The sequence below is a fragment of the Ambystoma mexicanum genome, chromosome 8, assembly GCF_040938575.1.
Source record: "Ambystoma mexicanum isolate Mex_15411 chromosome 8, UKY_AmexF1_1, whole genome shotgun sequence".
NCBI lineage: Eukaryota > Metazoa > Chordata > Amphibia > Caudata > Ambystomatidae > Ambystoma > Ambystoma mexicanum.
The window spans coordinates 150,577,162-150,596,500 of NC_090929.1; the positions used below are offsets into that span (position 1 = coordinate 150,577,162).

At 46.6% G+C, this 19,339-nt stretch overlaps 1 protein-coding gene across 3 annotated transcripts in view; it reads right to left on the reverse strand.

The window, feature by feature from the left end:
* The window catches only part of GSN (gelsolin), a 291,591-nt gene that overhangs the window by 250,978 nt on the left and 21,274 nt on the right, over nt 1-19,339 (reverse strand). Inside the window, exon 1 of one of the 3 annotated variants that reach the window (XM_069609518.1) lies at nt 11,405-11,632. The exons of 1 other annotated variant lie outside the window; for it this stretch is intronic. In XM_069609518.1, coding sequence (XP_069465619.1) covers nt 11,405-11,431 — 27 coding nt within the window. In that variant the 5' untranslated portion in view covers nt 11,432-11,632. Of the gene's footprint in view, nt 1-2,152; nt 2,336-11,404; nt 11,633-19,339 lie in introns of those variants that run through there. One more of the 3 variants, XM_069609517.1, reaches the window with a different exon arrangement.

The window sequence follows — 19,339 nt, forward strand, 5'->3', positions numbered from 1 at the left end:
ATCAAAAGGGAGGGGAGCTGGGAGCTATTCATCTGCTTGCAGCCTAGAAGCGCCTGGTTAGCTTAACATCAACAGCTACCAGGAGCTACTTTTGGCTCTCCAAGATAACTGATGCCAAACAGACATTCCTATTAGACATTAACTCTGTGTGTTGGGGACAATAATCCTACATTTCTTACATAGCGCTGCACACCCACAAGCCTCAAGAGTGCTGAAATAACTGAAGACTGTATTATCCCACGGAGTGGTACTTAATTGATCAACCTCAGAAAGACCTGCCACAGCACGCTGCACACATATCAGGGGCGAGCGCTCAACTCACTCTGCCCTGTGACCAGCTTAATAAAATATAAGCATTAAAACACAGTGGCAAAATTGATGGCATTTAAAGCATAAGGGGTCATAAGTAATGGATACGATGGCTCCGTAGCGTGTGCAAGTACGACTCGCGGAACGCTATGCACGAGGCTCCTGGTTCCCCAGCGCCTGCTCACTGGTTTTTGCCGAATACCCAGGAGCTGCCTTTAGCTCTTGCGTATCCAGTCTTAATTTCGAACTCTGCACCCCATCGACGCGTGTTCATGTTAAAGGATATTTATACTGCTCACGAGTGGTCCTCGTGCACCATGCTTCCGGCTACCCAGTCGCCTGACAGGGATCACAGTACTTTTTTAGGGGGTATATGTGATCCCTGCCACCAAAGAGGGCCTGCAGTGAGACACATTTAAAACCAGAGGCGGTGGACGCTGGGCGCAGGATATTGCCTCGTCGGCCTTGAAACCTCCAAAGAACCCAAGAATACCCAAAATAAAAGAAGGGCTAACAATGTACGCATCAGGGACTGTCGCTCCCTGTAGGCAATTGGTGAAGCTACTCGCAGTCCAACGGTACGGTTATTGGGGGGGGGGGGGGGGGGGGGTGGGAGATGAACCTGTGCAATTAGCTGAATTCACCCGTGCGCAGTACACTGCCCTACCACATAGCAAAATGTGTACAGGCCCACTTGAGCATAGAACCTTTAGGATGAAACCAGTTGCGCCATTCAATTTTCAATCCCACTACCCGCCGGTGCATAATTTGTAATAAAATCCCAAATATTTTCTAGCACGCTTGTGACGCTTTGGGAAGGCAGTTCCCCACCATTGCTGCCTCCACCCACAGCTGCTCCCCTCAGTATTTGGGGTTAAACTACAGCTTGCTCCTGCTCACTGGGGTTGAGGGATGCTCTGGCTAACATTACTTCATATTCAATCGGATTCGGAGACAAGAAGTGTCGGAGCTGAACCCTGGCAAACACCCACACAAATTCAGCACTGCCCCCCCCCCACCCCACCCCACCACCCAGCACTTCAATTCTTCGTATCCAAGAGTCAAATATAACTAGCCAGGCACCCGTGCACATTGTGTACCCTGTATACACACCCACATGTAAAACCAGAGACCCCACTGCTTCTTTACGTGACTCGCAACATTTCCATACACATGTTATTTGCCATCGTTATGCATGCACCCAAGGGGGCGGGCTGTACTGAGGTGACATCGCAATGGTACACTGGCAAAGGGCCAATGGAGTAACTTTGCAGAAAATGTTGGGGGGGGGGGGCATGACATCTGAAGAAAAGGTGCCCCAGCCAAATGAATGGGGACAAAAAAAAATAGTGTGCCATGAAAGTTGGGGTAGGGACAAACACCCCCGCACCCCCCCTAAAATTACGCCCATGCAAAGGGCACACGCAGCAGTACTCGCCCCAAAGTCGCTAGAATGTCATTTTTATGCGGCCCCTCCCAACGGAGGGGCCGCCACACTTCCCGACTCACGACACCCAGCTTCAAACGAATCCACGAATTTAAGCTCTGCCGGAAAACAGTGAAATAAGGAACCTTTTTAAATAAAAAAAAATTTAAAAAAAATATACTAATATATATTGTTTTATAGTTTCGCTCATCTTCGTTGCAATTAGAGACACATGCGACTCGACGGCAATTGGAGCTTTAATTACTAATTATAGGATTGTGAGCTGTGAAAAAATAAGGAACCCAATTCCAGTCCCATCCTTTCCATCCTCGGTACACGCCCAGTTTCTTACACTGCCAATTCACCCCTCTCGCCCGCATGCATTGAAGGTACAGGTAAGAGGAGGCCCTTACGTACCCGTGCCACGCAGCAGACCTCGGCTGCCGAGCTGGAGTTGCCCATCCTGGCCGGACGCAGAGGCGATGCCACGCTGTCGGAGAGCCGTCTTCTGGATCCTACATCTGGCGGCGCCGCCAGCGCGCTGCACTCCCCGTGACTCGCCCCCCTCCCCGCTCCCAGCGACGACCCGGCAGCCGCCAACATCTGGATTCCCAGCACTCCGCGAGGACGTCACGAGGGAATGCGGCGCCGAGAAGCCCACAACGCCACCTCACAGCGGGTCCGCACAGGGCGGCTGCCAGGCATACCCAGGGAGGATGGGTGCCGAAAAAAAGCGCTCTGGACCCAACACTGGTGCTTAATTAAATTGTTTAGATAGTTTTTCAACCCATCCTGAGACCGTATTTTGAAGATATTCAACGTTTTTTTCCCTTGTAGGCTACAGCCCAAGCCCATTCAAACACGGGCCCCTCGGCTAGGACTCAATCAGCAACTCAGGATTGCCACCCAAGACGGTTGCTCTCGCACCTGCTACTTATGCCATAAAATAGCTCAGCTCGTTGAGAACGCGCTTCATATGCATTGAGCCACCTTTAACATTTTACACTTTCCTCTAGATGGGTTCTTAGTCGGTAAGAAAGCTCAGCTGGTTCAGCACGCACTGGTGCGATCTGTAGGTCGCATGTTTGCATCCCGGTAAGGCCAACTCAGTCTTTCATCCTTCCGTGGTCGATAAAGGAATACCAACTTTAGTTGGGTGATATTGTATGTAAATATTTTCTATGTAAAAGCGCTGCGGGGCAAGCGCTATATTTTTTTTAATGGTTTAAAACAAAACATTAAACAATACATTTGGTTACATGTCTTTATATCGAATCATTTGAATGACATATACATCGAATCTTATCTTCAAAACCTTTATAGAGAAAGCATTTAAAACATTTTTTAAAAAACCGACCCCCAATCGACCCCCCTCCGTTTCCCACCCCTAAAAACCCATCCCGAACATTTCCAAAACATATTTTACCCATTACCCCACCCTAAATAGATTCACTATAAATGTTTTCAAGTTAAAAAATTCGATGTACATGTCATTCAATACAAAGGATTCGATATAAACTGCGTTACCAATACATTCCATTCATCTCTTCTTAGTCCAACAGTGGATGCTTAACAATCAAAAGGTCAAGACCACCTCAAAGGCTTCCTTCAGAAACTGCAGAAGGGCGATAGTTACAGAGAAGCTCCAAAGTCCCAAATAACTGAAGAAATTGATCTGACGAACAGAGCGCAAGTGCAGACCTTAGAGCGGTGGTCTTCAAACTTTTTTGGCCGGGGCCCCCTAAAGCAAAATTTGGGCAGGTCGGGACACCCCAGAAATTCCAAATGGACAGTATATATTGCGCTACGTCAACTGCTCCCATCACAGTCGCTGGGCTCCCTCATCGCACTCCTACCCAGACCCTGGTATCTCCACACCCCATCACACACCCTGGGCTCTCCCCACTCTGCTCCCACCACTATCCAATGGTTCCTGCCCATTGTGCTTCCACCATAGTACCTGGGTTCCCCCATCCCGTTTCCAACACAGTCTGAGGGCCAGTGGCGGCTGGTGATGTTTTTAAGTGGAGGGGCATAACTACTTCCCCCAAAAATGCCATAGCGACCGAGCATAGTGAGGGAGCCAGAAACAATCAAGGGTGGGTTTCCCCCTGTGAATGTTTTTTAAAGATACCATCCCTGTCCCCCACTGGGCCTAACACAATCAACATGATTATGTGTGTATGCAAGGGGCTGCACATTTATACAGCAATCACTATCATTCACACGAGCATCCATCACAATACAATCACTCATAACATAAGCATACACGCATCCATACACATGTTTAAATAAAAACAATGAACATAAACGTACCTTCTGCATTGGCCTGCGTGTGGGTGCTGAAACGCCCTGCTCCAGGCTACTCTGTCCGTATGTGCGAGGAGGCGCAGGAGCTCCTCCTCGGACATACAGACATGCAGTGCCCCAGCCAGCATTTCCAATGAGCTATGCAATGCTGGCGAAGCAAAACGCCCCAGCACTTGCATGGCTCAGTGAGCATGTGCTGCTGGGGAACTGAACTGAACTGTCAAAGGGAAACACCAGTTCAGCCCGCCCGGGAGCACTCCATCAGCTGGAAAAAAAGAAGCTGAGGGAGTGCTCACGGTTTCACTGGGTTGGCTCCTTAGCTCCTCCATAATGGGTGAGGGGCCACTGGGTCGGCGTCCCCTCGCCTTTATGGAGGAGCCGCTAGGCTCGGACTGGCCTATACTGCAATGCCTGTACCAAAAAATGTAAAATGCTAGTGTGGGCCAGTCAAAATGGGCCACCATTTTGGCCTATGTGGACCAGTTTGATGAGTTACTTACTATGCAGTTAGTCATTTTGACCATTGTTGCTGAATAGATCACAATTTACTTCCATTTTAATAACGGTGCCGGTGCATCTGATGAGCTGTGCTCGCGGGTGCCGCACGGCCTGCCAGGCACCCGCAAGCACAACTTTTACTATGGTGGTACGGTAGCAACGGTGCCGGTAGCTTACCAGCACCGTTGTTACCGTACCGCCATAGTTATAATGAGGCCCAGTCTGTGACTAAAGGAATGAACATTCATTTACAACTGCGGGCCACTTTTTCATTGTTGCCCGAGACAGTTTCATGCTTCAGCCCGACCATGTGAGCCACTCTGCCTATTTCTTCCAATTAAAAAAAATATATATATATTTTTTAAAATGTTATGCTGAGCTCTCAGGGCCCCCCAGTGATGCACCCGCGGACCCCTGGGGGAGGGGGAGGTCGCGCCCCACAGTTTGAATACCGCTGCTTTAGAGCATTGAATCAAGTGACGGCGAAAGGCCATTTCCCAAATCAAATACATCAGATGATGCAGCCGCTACAAGCAGCCACGCCACGTATGAAACTGGACGTCACCTGTGCATACCGGCGGGTTAAGATGCACAGGTGACAGCCTTGTGACACTGTATGGCACATACCAACACGCGCATGCCATTCGGATTATGTTCAGGGGCATCTGTGTTCCAAAGAATCATGACAGAAACATGCCAAGACAGAGGATGTCACATTCTTGCACGACGAAATACTGACCCCTGGTACCAGAAGAGAAGAGCATGATACAGCACTAGAGAAAGTAGACAAAGACAAATGACAAACTGAAATACTGATCCAGGGTACCAGAAGAGAAGAGCACGATACAGCACTAGAGACAGTAGACAAAGACAAACGACTCAAACTGAAATACTGATCCAGAGTACCAGAAGAGAAGAGCACGATACAGCACTAGAGAAAGTAGACAAAGACAAACGACTCAAACTGAAATACTGATCCAGGGTACCAGAAGAGAAGAGCACGATACAGCACTAGAGAAAGTAAACAAAAGGACTCGGACTGAAAAAAGAAAACTGCATAAGAACAAGTTATATTTTCTAGGATCCACCCCCAGCAGCAGGAATGGAACTATAGGGGGGGGGCCTGGTGAAAGCACCGGAACCACAATCCCCAATCCCAAAAGCAGCTAAAGCCCTTCATGGAGATGGCAGATTATTACGCCAAGTTTGTGCGAGACTTTCCCAGCATCCCCGAGGAACTAAGGACATGGTTGAGAAAAGGCGAGAAATAGGAGGGGGGGGGGGGGGGACGAGTACAAGACAGCATTCAAGAAGACAAAAGAGTGACGTAATGAAGCCTCCAGACGTTTAGCACAAAGAACAAAACTACCATCGCAGTAGATGCGAGCGCATAGTGAAGAGGGGCCGCATTAAAGCAACAAGCACAAAAAGAAAGCTACACAGTGGCATTTGCTTCAGATGCGTCGAGTACGGAACAGCACTGCTCAGTGATACAAGAGGAAATGTGGGCGTGCACATAGGCGGCAAATCATTTCAGGAAATGTGCAGCTGGAAAGGCAGGTGAGTGCGCCCCCACCCCCAGAGCCTTTTTGTAAAATCTTCAGAGGCCCTAGCCCCGCTCGCAGCCCTCTCTCTCCCGGACCCTTCCAGCTTCCTCATCCCACCTCACTTCCCGCCCCCAGGGCCTGATTGGTCCCTCATCAACTCTTAATTCGGCCTCCCAGGGCAGCCCTCTGCCCGACAGCCATGTCGGCTAAGGGCCGAGGCAAAGGGCGGCTCCTACATTGGCGGCTCCAGAAAGTGTCTGCTGGTGTCCGCAGGGGAAGCCAATGAAGCCAGCAGCTAACAGACACCAACAAAAACTAGTGTGGCATGGGTGGGGTGTAGAGCAATTACTCTACACCAGAAAGCCCCTGCCACTCTACCTTACCTAACCATAACAGATTGCCATAGACTTAGCCCATGCATACTTAGAAAGTTGTGTGATCACCAGCCGGATATCAACCATGACAGTGTTCGAAATGTTGCCTTGCACTGCATCCTAACATACTAGTCAATGTTAACAAGTGTCACACCTGGAGGGAATTGTGGACGCTGGCCTGCGTCGCATCTAGATAGGTTTGTGAATGTCGGCATCTGCCTACTTGGATGGAATTAGGAAGGCTTAGCATACACCACACTTGATAGAACTCCAATTGAAATGTTAGAAATGTGAATGATGGCATGCGCCACACTTAGAATTCCCAGCTCTACCTCACATCTAGATGGTATTAGGAGTATTAGCAAGCAGCATACTTAGATGAAACTGTAAATGTTAGCATACGCCACACCTAGATGGAACTTGAATGTTAGCATGGGCCACACTTAGACGGATTTCCTAACTTTGCCCTGAGTCGCATCTAAGGTTAGTGAGTGCCACACCTAGACGGAATTATGAAGGTTACCAAGCACAACACAAAAGGAGTCGAGTGTTAGCATGTCCCAGACATAGATAGAATTGTGAACATTAGCCTGTGCGGTATCTAGATAATATTTTGAAGTTTTGTGAGTGCCACACTCAGACTGAATTATGTAGGTCAGCAAGTGCTACACTTAGAACTGTGAATGCTTGCACGTTATGTCACATAACCCAGTAACCAATATAAACTCAAACTCTCTGCATACTTAAAAACTCACACAACCATCTCGCACAACAAGCTGCACACACTTCACCACACTGCAACAACAGCACACACGGACTGACACCGACCCAATACTCGCACCAAAGCTCAGCACCCGGTGTCTACCGAGTTGAAGTTGCCAACAGTACACCACTCCTTTCACTATCCTACGCCCTCTTCACCTTACTAAACCATCCCACCTTCTCATTTACAGATCCTCCAGGGCGCCTGGGGACCGATTCCGTTGGTGACGGTGCGCTATATAAGTACCGTTAACATAACAGAACATAACAAATGTGGGCGCACAAATAGGTGGCAAATAATTTCAGGAAATGTGGGGGTGCACAAAGGTGGCACTCATTTCAGGGCGTACATAAGGGGAAAACAAGGTACAAATTGTGGATGGACCATAGTAAATATTATAGGACCCAGAGGTACAAGCAATCCAACTCCAAGGTTGGCAAGATTGGCATAATAAAATGCAAGAATACCATTCGCAGATCGATCAGCTGGATGGAGAAATGCCAATCAAGCCTACCCCATACCAGAGGCAAAACATATCAAGGAAGACTGCAGAGTGTAACAGAAAGCGTAGGACAGGAGGGGCAAGCAGTAACGTGAGAAGAATGGTGCAGAGAACAGTCAAGTACACAAGGAAAGGATGACCAGTAGAGAGAACACTACTGCCAGTGCAGGAGAAATGCAGGAGCATGAAGGGGTTCCAATGATGGGGCACATATGGATTCCCCCAACCAGCCTCAGAAACGGGATGATAGGAGACTCTCGCTCCAGACCAGAAACAACCAGGTCAGCCGCAGCAGAAAAGGGCACCCAAAGTACATAGTCCCGGGCAATGGAGCACAGTTCATCTCAGAGGAGACGAGAGCACACCTGCGAGAAATATCACAAGAGAGCTGCGCTGTATTGCCCGCAAGGGAATGGGCAAGTGGAGAGAATTAATAGACACATGAACAAGATAATGCAAGCAGTCTTCAGAGGGGGGGGCTGTATGGTGGCACATCAGATGACGCCCAATATCACAGGAGCATCTCCAACTAGCAGCAAATACACAATTGCGTCCACATTGGATATTACATTAAAAAAAAGGGGGGTGGCGTGGGGGAGCAGAGAAGAGGGAAGCAGAAAAAAAAATGTGGAGGCAACCTAGAGAAGAAGAAAACATGCTTTTGTTTTGGAATTAATTGTGTTTTTATTATGTATTTTGTGAAAAGTCATATGACTAACATTATTAATATAAAAAATAAATGCATGACGCAGAGAAAAGTAGTTAAAAGACAAGACATTCATCAAGGGCCTAGGGTGAAGAGTCGAATGGCTCACAAAGACAAGCAGACCATGTCTTGAGCCCCGTTTATAATGGACTAAAAATCCCTCTGTTAGCGAAGGAGATAATGGAGGGACGTGGAAGCGCTCAGTCACAGCACGCATGACGTGAAAGCGTGCAGGGCATGGAAGTGGGGTGATCAGACGTCCCGGTTTTGCCGGGCCTGGCCCCAGTATTTGGTGCTTTGTCCCCCTTTCTCAAGATCATGGACCCATTGGCAACTGCAGCGGTCCCAGGTTTTGGTAGCAGGTCTTCAAAGCTGGCAGGCAGGAACGCACAATCTCCACAGAAGAAATGCTGCATTTTACAACTTAAGATAGTGTTAGTTTGTGATAAACTATTTAGAATGTGTTTTTTTTTTTTTAAAACAACACTTAAAACCCCCCTTTCTCCTCCAAATGCTACTGAAGTGTAGTGCCTTGACAGCCACTTGATATATGATATGATATATAGCGCCTATACACAATGTGTTTCAAAGTGCTTCAAGGCAAGGGAGGTAACAAGGGAAAAATACAAAGGCCATCTTACAGTCCATGCCTAGTAAGGATGTGAAATTAACCATCCTACTCGGCCTGACGACATTTCAGATAGTGCTAAGACATAGATAAGGAAGGGAGGTAGGGGGGAGAGTGGGAAGGAAATGGAAGCACTTTCAAGAGTTAGTCCTACTTTTATGTTAGTTGCCCTGGCCCATTTTTTTACTTTTTAAAATCTAGTCACCCCGCATGGAAGGAGCGCCAGAAACAGAGGAGAAGCTCTGAGCAGAACTCCAGAAAACATGCGCGTGTCTGCGCACTGAGATAGATCTACTTATGTAAAAATAAAAGCAAGCAGCCGCGTGAACCCTACAGGTGCTTACATTTTTGTTAAAGCATAGCAATACAAAACTACAACTTCGAGAAGGCATGATTTGATAAATGTAGTCCCAGGAAGGGAAAAGTGGTGGCCTGTGACACGTTTATGCTATACCGTGGACACACGGGAGTATCCAGCATTGAAAGAGTGGGGAGGGGGATAGGGGTGCAGAGTCAGAAAAAAAAATCCTGCTACTTCCCCCACAAATGCAGTGCCCACAATTGCAGATGGCCTCATTCACGCCCACAAACTGCCAAACCCAGTCCCAATCTACTTTTTTGGTAACATTAGTGGCAGATGGCGTTTTAACACAACAAAAATAAAACTGCAGAATCGTTACAGATGCAGGAGACCCATCTATTAGAGCTCTGTCCAGGCGCTCTGGGGCAAAATACATGCAAACCTCCACATTTGCATATGAATTGCACCAACAGAAGTGACTTCACAGAAAAGGACATTGCAAGGAGCATCATCAGTCTTTGGTACTTGGTGGCACCATGGAATTGGCTTTAGAATAAGTTGCCATAACTAAGCCAAGTGGCAAATAACTTTGTGGTGCAAAATACCTAAATTGCACTATTGTTATTTATGGAGCAACTCATGAGTAAGGCATTTTGTATGTGTGTAAAAAACAGCATTATATATTAACATAAACTCTGAAGTGAATCACAAAGCTGTAGATTAAAAATGCAGTGGGATTAAATGATCTGCCCAGGATCACACACTTTGGTTACATGGTGAAACCGGGATGTGGACAATTTAAGCAACTGAGCACATCTTCACAGGTGTAGTTGATATAGATATTTATTAAGGTTTCCCCTTTGCATTTCATGTAATTAAATAATACTTTATAGCACTGCCTTGGAAGCAAAGCACATTGCATAAGAAACGACCCTTTCATAATTAACTTTACACTATATACACATCATCATAGAAATATATTGAGCAAGAAGAGTATGGCTTCAGTTGTATTCTCCCCCTCCCGCATGCAAAGTCACCCTCACATCATGCAGATCAATGCAAGCTTAAAAAATCCCCCTTGTGTAAAGCCATAAACATTATTTCATGAAGCCTGCAGTTTTATGCACCCTTCCCACTGCTACTCACTCCCTCCCATGCACACTTCTAAAGGGACACAGGTCCCTGTCCATAGCCCCCATGCATAAAGAGGAGGCAAGCAGAGAGAGCCGCATACTCTAAACACAGGATAGCAACATTTCTTTCAACACTTGCACAAAGAAGAAATAACCAATACAAACCTAAATAGGGCGTACTGACTTGTGTTGCATAACACACAACTTTGCAAAACAGATTTTGCTTCAATGCACGAGGGAATTTGGTCAAACTGGGGCATCAACTCCATAAACCCTTTTCCTGCCCAGTCAGAAGTCAAAATAGCACATCGAGATCGCACAGGCAGGTGGGGCGGGGAGCGCAGTGTAGCCCCGCCGATTTACCACATACAAATACAGAGACATCAGATTGTGCGTGGCTATGCGCGAAGAAGCCATCCAGCTCCGATGTATCCCCTTTTAATTCTGAAACTTGCCCCCCCTCCCCTTTTTCAAGTTTAGGAAAAAACGACAAGTCCTTGCATTCCAAGCAAAAACAAAAATGTGTTCTTCGCATTCTTGGCTATAGGAAACTTGAGAGTTCTGCAAAACTTCTGGATATACCCCCTTAAGGCGCTACACAGAGGTCATTGGAGCAACACTCGGCCACGGGAGGTTAGGTGCTGCACGCAAGGCTAAAGTGAGTTACAAACTTTACTTACAATGACAAAATGGCACGAGGGCGTAATCAGAAATGCCGAACATGTTTCTAAAATGAAAACTGCGAAAGAACACACTTCGGACAGAACGTTCACTGCCTCTGAACAGTCGAAAACCAATCCGTGCTGCTGGGATCCGAGAACTGGGACAGCCGTTTAAACCTGCCCCCCAACCAGTGGCCCAGATTTATAGAAAGATAAAATGGCCCCAAGACGTGCCCCGTCTTTACCTGGAAACAACTAAACGTAAGGCCCATCTCCCCCACTGCCAAGAATGCCGGGCTTTCTGGGAAGGGGCAGGGACCAATCCCATTCAGATCGAGAGGGAATGCAGCTGACCAGTTTCCTGTCCCTGCCAAAAAGCATCATGGGACCGGCTTCTTAAAGCAGCAGTGCCGAGTGCCAGGCGCCATTAACCTTGTAATAGAGCAGGGGAAAAAAGGCATCAAAGCTTTCCCGTGGCCATGCCTCAGACCTGATATTTTCTATTTTGATTCCGGGACTTGTAGTTTTTCTTTGCCATTCGAAATTTAGGAAAACTGCAAGTCACAGAATTCCAATTGAAAACAAGACTTGGTTGTCTTCTCACAAATGGTCACAGGAAACGTGAGAGCTCTCACCCATGAGTGTCCCGTTCAGGAGGTGCCCATCCAGTCAATGTCTCTGCAATCTGCGACTCCCAAAGGTACATTTCCTTGAATAGATTCAGGACTACAAGTCCCATAATGCAAAGACATAAACAGGACTGTAGGAGCATCTGTCGTATTATATGGGATAAGTTGGCTTGTTTCGATAAAAAGACGGGTCCACTTGTCACGGGCCTGTGTCCTCAGAGTGAGTCTTATATAGCTTACTTTTAGCCAATTACCCTTTGCATTCTGGGGTTTGTAGTTATACCTTTTCAATTATATGCACGGTCTACACTTCCTGGTATGCAAAACATTCTTGCATAAAGGCAACTTCTATATGATGACACGTGCATCTCACCCCACTCATTGATACTCATTGTATCACCCTCAGAAGAATGAAAGGCTGAGCACACCTGCTAGGGTTCGAAGCTGGGACCATGCACTTAAACGCACATCCCTGTAGTGGGTGTAGTGGCCCCCGAAGCACAGGCCCACCTGCTGTTGTACAGGGGCACTCACCGCCTATACGGGACTGCACCAGCGGGCTGCCGTATCTATCAAGAGGTTCCATGACAGGTGCGAGTACTGGTAGGAAAATGTATTTAGTTCATCAGAATTAATGAAGCAAAGAACTGGAAATACAGTTCTTTCCAGTTCTTTGCTTCATTAATTCTGATAAACTAAATACATTTTCCTAAAAAACCGTTGTTTTTGTGTTATCACGCCTTATCCTATTAACGGTTCAAAGGAAACCAACGGCTTGCCCGTGCCCCCTCTTTTTTCTACAACAGCTATACCCTGTTTGTTGTTATAGGGAGTACTGGTAGGCTGTATTTCTAATAGAAAAAAACAAGGGCCAGAACATAAAGAAAGACTAGAACTCGGGAGGATAGCTCGGGGGCAACGTGCTCGCCTTGGAAGCAAGACGACTTCGATCCCGGGGTCAGCGCTTAGAAACCTCTGGGTATTAAGCGTGTTATAAATAACCAATCATAATTGGCCGGACTAGTGGCGTCCAACAATGGGCAGTCATCCCTGGGCTTCCGCACAGCAACATTTATTGGAATTTTTCATGCACATTGAGAATTTATAAAAGTTTGATAAAGGCTCATACTTAACCCTTATCCTCAACTTCTGCCCTGTGATGTCCACAGGACTACATGTACCAGCATGCAAAGGAAATAGGACTGAATTTACACCTGCGGACTGCTCGCACGTCATTAAGAGGCGCTGCAGCCAGCTGTGCGTCTACGCGGACAGCACCCAGCAGGCTGAGACTTTTAAGACAATACGGATGGGACTCGAAAGGGCAAGTGCCAGATTCTAAACCCATTGTTACCGAGCCAGTTGGCATCTATATGCAGGTCTGGCACGACACAGGCCAGAGAGAGGTCTTAGAATCAGCCCCGATAGTGCCTTGTTTAGCTGCCACACACACACACACACACACCTCTTCCCGTCGCCACTGAACCCCCCCACGCAGTTACGCCTCTCGCAGAAATGCCTGATTCAATAGTCAAAGTTGAGGGCACCAGGAGCCAGGCCATAACCGTACATAATGGACTGACGCCGTCGTTGCTATGGCCAAATTCACTGCATGGGTTCAGATGACTAAAGATCGAGGCCGGCTCATAGTGCCTATATTGAGAGCACACCCTCGCGTGACAATGAAAGTGGCATATGGAGGAAATGGGGGAAATCCGGCCGCGCACAGGAACTCCCCTTGCAGGTCCACAGACGGAGCTCCCTCATCATTTTCTCCAGGATGCTGATAGCTTGTTTCAATGTGCAGGATTTTGATTGTCTACATGCGCAGACCACTTTCCTCACACCACGCCATTTTTCGGTGTGCGGGTTTGCGTGTGTACTTTGTGTGTTTTCCTAGCAACTAAGGCCATGCCCTTACCCCAGTGGGGACTTGGGGGGCTGTATGTGCGGTTCCCATTACTTTCCGAAGCTTTGACTTCTATGCACACGAGGTTGGAGGAGGGGAAGGAGCCATTTCACAAAGAGAAACGAGGAAACGGGCATCAAAATACCTGGCGAAATAAAATAAAAAGGCTGCGTGCTGGCAAAGAAAATGGGCGACAGACGAAGTGCAGCGATAAAAGGCTTTTCCAGACTTGCCACAGTTTTACACAAGTACTGTATAGTCAGTGCAAGGCAATGCAGCCTTGACAGGACTTTAAAAAAAAATGTGCTTGAAATTATTGCACAAGGAAACACGTGTTCAAAGCAAATCGTGCAAACCCCTTACAATCTGCAAATCTGTTATGACAGGTTATTTATAACACGCTTAATACCCAGAGCTTTCTAAGCACGGACCAGGGATCGAACCTGTGTTGCTTCGTATAGTTTTACTTCCAAGGGGAGCGCGTTGCCACTGAGCTATCCTCCCGAGACAGGGAGCTTGATTCGAGGGCTACCTCTTCAACACAGAGTTGCAGTGTGCAGAGAATGGTCATACATGGTTTTCTGCACAGCACCGACCCCACCTTCCAGAAAGAGCATTGGCATGAGTAGGGATCCTGCACACCTTTCTTAGTGCGTTAGTGAACCATTTACCAGTGCTGGGGTTCTCAGTGCTTGCAAAAGTCCCATCGCCCATTTTCACATGTTCTTTAGGCCACACCCATCAAGTCTTAGACCAGGCCCATAATGGAAGCCGTGCCCCCAAATGAGGCCCCCCTCAATTTCTTACCCCACTTAAACCACTGCCAAAGGGCCGCCCAAATGCTATGACGTGGCCTCTAGGAGACACGTTGGCACGTAACACAACGCGGCCGATATAAATGTATACAACTGGGTGGGTGCATGCACTGGGAAGCCACTGAAACCTATGTAGTTCCCTGCTCCGGGGTCAATGGAGTGTGGGGAGGGTTCGAAAAGGACCCCCTACCTCTTTGCACAGCCCACACAAGCACACACATGTCCATCTTACCTCCACACCCCAATGTATAGTGATGCGTTGGCCTAAAACAATTGTTTTACATTGTAGGAATGGAAACACACCAGCTATCACTGTATATAATAATATAGCCAATACAGCCACCATTGGAAGGATAGGCTTCATGATGGGTCAATGCTGTTGGGTAAAGAGCAGATCCAGTCTATATCCTGCTTTTTAGGCTGGGCTATTACGTGGCACTTTGCCCACCCGTTGACTGCCCATGGACATGCAAACCCATATGGCCATCCCCACCAAGTTCCTGCCCCTCCCTGCCCAAAACACCTCCTCATGGGAAATTGTTGAGCTCGCTTTAATCAAGCCTTACGATCAAACTGTTCAGTGCCTGCCAGTGTCTTTTCAAAGCAGTTTTCTGAGAGGTACTGACTTTATTGGAGCTGCTGCAGGTGTAAGAAAAATATCTTAGCCAGGTGTCGCGTTAGCCATTCTATTAATAAGTACTATACGTGTCCTTCACTGAAGTCCTTTTAAAACAAGCATTGGCAAACAGGGAGGCTGGGGGATCAGTGATCTAATCGGCTGTGTGCGCTCTAGCACACAGAGCAGATTACATCACAACACGGAACCACCGCAAACGTATTTCCAAAACAATAGTCCCTTAAATAAGTCATTATTTATAAATCACTCATATTTTAAAAGCTCTGCCGGGTTATAAAGTACGAGTGCTTTAGAAATCATGTCTCATTTAAGGGACTACTGTTTTGGACAAGACGTTCGTAATGGTTCCGTGTTAAGAAATGCAAATTGGCATTTTCATTCCGAAAGCACACAGAAAACACCAGTTAGATGCCCAAATCATTGCCTTCCACCAGGCCAATTCAATGCTATCACACAAAACAGTTTTTAAGCTACATTATTTTTAGATGTTCATATTTAACACACCAAAAAGTGTTTATTTTTGGTATGATGTAATATTTTCATCATATATGAACCCTGCATTTGTCAAACACTGAAACATAAACAAGTAACCTTTTCACACATTACATTTTGTTATAAGTCTTGGAGGTGCATTTTTAAACCCCAAAGGCAATTTTTTTGCCTTTTCCTGAATTGGATTCTGGTATTTGTAGTCTCCCAGTCAAGATGGGAGAATAATGTCACAATTGTACACGTTTTGCCCAACATATTTCTACAAGGATTTATATATTTGTGTGAGTACCTTACTATGGTTTGTGTACATTTCGAGCCATCTGTATAAAGCAGAGTATTGCTGGAAGCCAAACAGGGGGGGGGTGAGGCGGGGGTGATGATGAGAGTGCAAGTGAGTCGTGAATGTTTGCCCAGGATGTGGCAAGAGAGTTTACAAACCTGGAGATTGGATCAGTTATTTTCCCTGATTGTGGCCCTGTGCTGCTTTTCGGAGTGCAAGGAAAGGATACATGTGGGTGAACAGTGTCAGAGGGCAGACACAACACCCTTTGGGTGTTTTTGAGGTTGGCAAGCTTGCTCAAGTGTTTGGCTACCAGGATTTCACCCAGGTTGTCATGTTCCTAGTCTTTAGTGTTGTACCCACAAAACCACATAACATTTTCATCAAAGTGCATGTCTCATATTTGCATTTTTTGTTTGCATGGGCATATTGCACTAGAGATTGCTGGGTTTAAAAAGTGAGCACCTTTTATAGTAGTTGTTGGAAACTCTCCTCTCTCAGGTTATTTCTTTGGTGCTGGGATCCCAAAGCGATTTTAAAGTGGCGTGGCAACGATAACATATTTTGGGAGCACCCCTTCCATGGAATTGATTTAAAGTGCAATTCATGTACAGTGTGGCATTTGGAAAGAAGCAGCGTGGGAGAAATTGCACCAGTTTTAAACTATTATTTTGAATATTCCCTTAGAGCGGAGATTAAGTGCCAGCTCTGCCCCCTCTTAACTCTGCCTTCTCGGTACTCTGCCCCCTGCTCCAAACTCCGCCCCCACTGCGGCTCTTGTGGGATCCCCCTTTAAATTGTTTCCATTTCCACCACTGGATATATTCTAAGAATAAGTAACATGTTAACATTTGAGAAAAGTTCTGCGACAACAGTGTGTGGACGACAAAAGGGATGACTTGCCAGGGCGCAAGAGAGGCCCAGGAACACACCCCTATGTTACATAGTTATCCTCCTTTGATAGCCGAGAGGAAATACCTGTCCTTCTTCCTGGAAGGAAATGATCGAATTCGAGGTTAGAGGTCGCAGCCATTGTGTTTCAATAAGGCCGGCGTGACACGTCACCAGGAAGTGTAGATCTTCGAGGTGAGAATTGCTACATTGTTGATACATTCTAACGCCAATACCAACATAATAAGTCACTTTTTTGTGGATTGGATTTTAAGGAAATTAATTTTGTAATCAAGATCTTATATTTGTTTTGAGTGTTTTTAGAATGGCTGTTGGCAATTTGAAATGTATTCTGTCATGTCTCTTTTTTTTACCTATTTTTTTTAATTATTTTTTTATTTATTCTTTTTAGATTTTTACAAGTGTCGTGAGCTCAATAAAAAAAGAAAAAGAAACAAATCTCTTTTGCACTTTGACAACCACTTTCTTGGTAAAACCGTAGTCCGGCATCGCAGGTAAGTGAAGTGTATAAACAATCAAATATTCCATTAAATAAAAGAAAAACTAGAAGAGTAGTGTACACATGTTTACAGTCCACAAGTTTCTGGCACTGGAATTGTGAGGAGGAACAAAAAGCTTGTAGCAGTTGTTTGGTTATTTGCCCACCCGTTGTCTGGCCATGGCCATGCTAAGGCTATTCACATCCAGTTCCTTCTCCTCCCCGCCCAAAACCTCTCCTCATGGGAGCTCGCTTTAATCAAGCCTTACCATCAAACTTTGCACTCAAAGTGCCTATCAGTGTTTTTACAAAGCGTTGTACGGAGAGTTAATGAATTAATTGTAGTTGTAAACCCACTACTGGTGCAATGAAAATGTCTTAATTAGGTCGTCCTTCAGCCACTCGATTTATAAGCACTCTGTCCTTCACTGACCAGTTAAAAACAAGCTTTGGCAAAGCCACCCATTTTGGCTTTCGTATAAGTATTAGGCATTTACCAGGCACTGCTATTAGATGGCCAGATACTGGCACCATTTTGCACCTGCTATCACCAATGGGCAGTTTTTTTACCACTACGGCTAGTGCCTTTCTCATGCCTACATAAAAACCCAAACTGTTGGCCTTGCCAATGTTTGTTACTAATGAAGCCAAGTACAGCAGGACCACCAAAAGGGGCAGAAAAGGGCTATACACGACCACTTGCATTACATTAATAAGAAGTTGTAGGGCTTTCTTTTTTGTCAGTGAGAGGCCAGGAAGCAGGGCATTTCAGCTGTCCTCAGCAGGATGATGAGAATGTCAATACTGGAGGTGGTGAAGCGCTGCCAAGTGCAGTGTCCAGTTGGAATGCTCTCCCAGCATGCCAAAGAGCCTTGCCAGAGTCTCTGCCTTTTCCTACACAAAGAAAGCCGTTGTTGTTGAGTCGATTCCTGGGTGGACAACTTTCTTGGAAGTTTGAGAGAGTGGCTTTGATCAGTTGAAAGTTCTCCTTTTTGATTATGCACACACGCATTCTATAACTCTGACGAATTCCCCATGCTTGGACTTGGGTCTCCAAGAGCGTTCAGCCTACAGTGTGTTGAGACCATGCCAATGGTGAAAGGTGCCATACAAATGCCGGATTACGTTGCATTATTTCATTTTCTGTACTTTGTAATTTTATTCCATATTTGTATGCTTCTCTGAATGTGTGCTATAGAAAACCCCATCATAAAATATGGTACTGTGCAGAGAAAGGGAAGTGTCCTTCCCAGTGGGAGTCCGGCAGAACCCGGAGTCCCCGTCTTGAAGGCTGAGGTGCACGAGGGAGTGGAAAGTGGGCTCCTGTGTCTGACCTTGTGGTGGGGGGAGACGCAAGCCCTGGCTTTTCTATAAGACACCTGAATGTTAAGGACGGGCATTGCTCCCAAGAAGTGGTGCGAATGCACTTTTCACCCTGTCCAACATCTGCTCCTAGAATGCGCAAAAACCTCGAAGTGCAGCGAATCCTCCATGGGTACACTCATGCAACCAGCGAGAAGTCGTACTCATGAGGAAGCTACTCTGAATTCATAACCTGAAGGTTCCAGGTGTAAATGGTATTGTATTGTAGTAGTCATTTATATAGCACCTTTTCCCAATTGTATGGCCTCAAGGCGCTTTGTGGTAGGAACGCCCTTGGGGTCCGAAGTCCAGGTATGGGAACGTTTCTAAGAGGCGGCTTAAAATGCATGCGTGCATTTCGAAAAGATTAGGACTTAGAAGGGCTGGCTAGCCTCCATTTATCAACCCAAGAGGTCAGGCACGTGGGCAGGTGCTGAGGGAGGTCACAACAGAGCGCTAGTGCAGGATAGTTATGGGCGTAGGACATGGGGGTGACATGGGGGACAAATCCCCCCACAATTGTAAGTGGGGGGATGTAATGTCATTTATCCCCCCCAAAATATGTTTGGTGTGTCATACAGGGATCTGTTTTTGAATTTGGGGGAGGGCTCCCCCAAAGCATGGGGGCCATACCCTGGGGGCAGATGGGAGATCATCTGCCCCCAG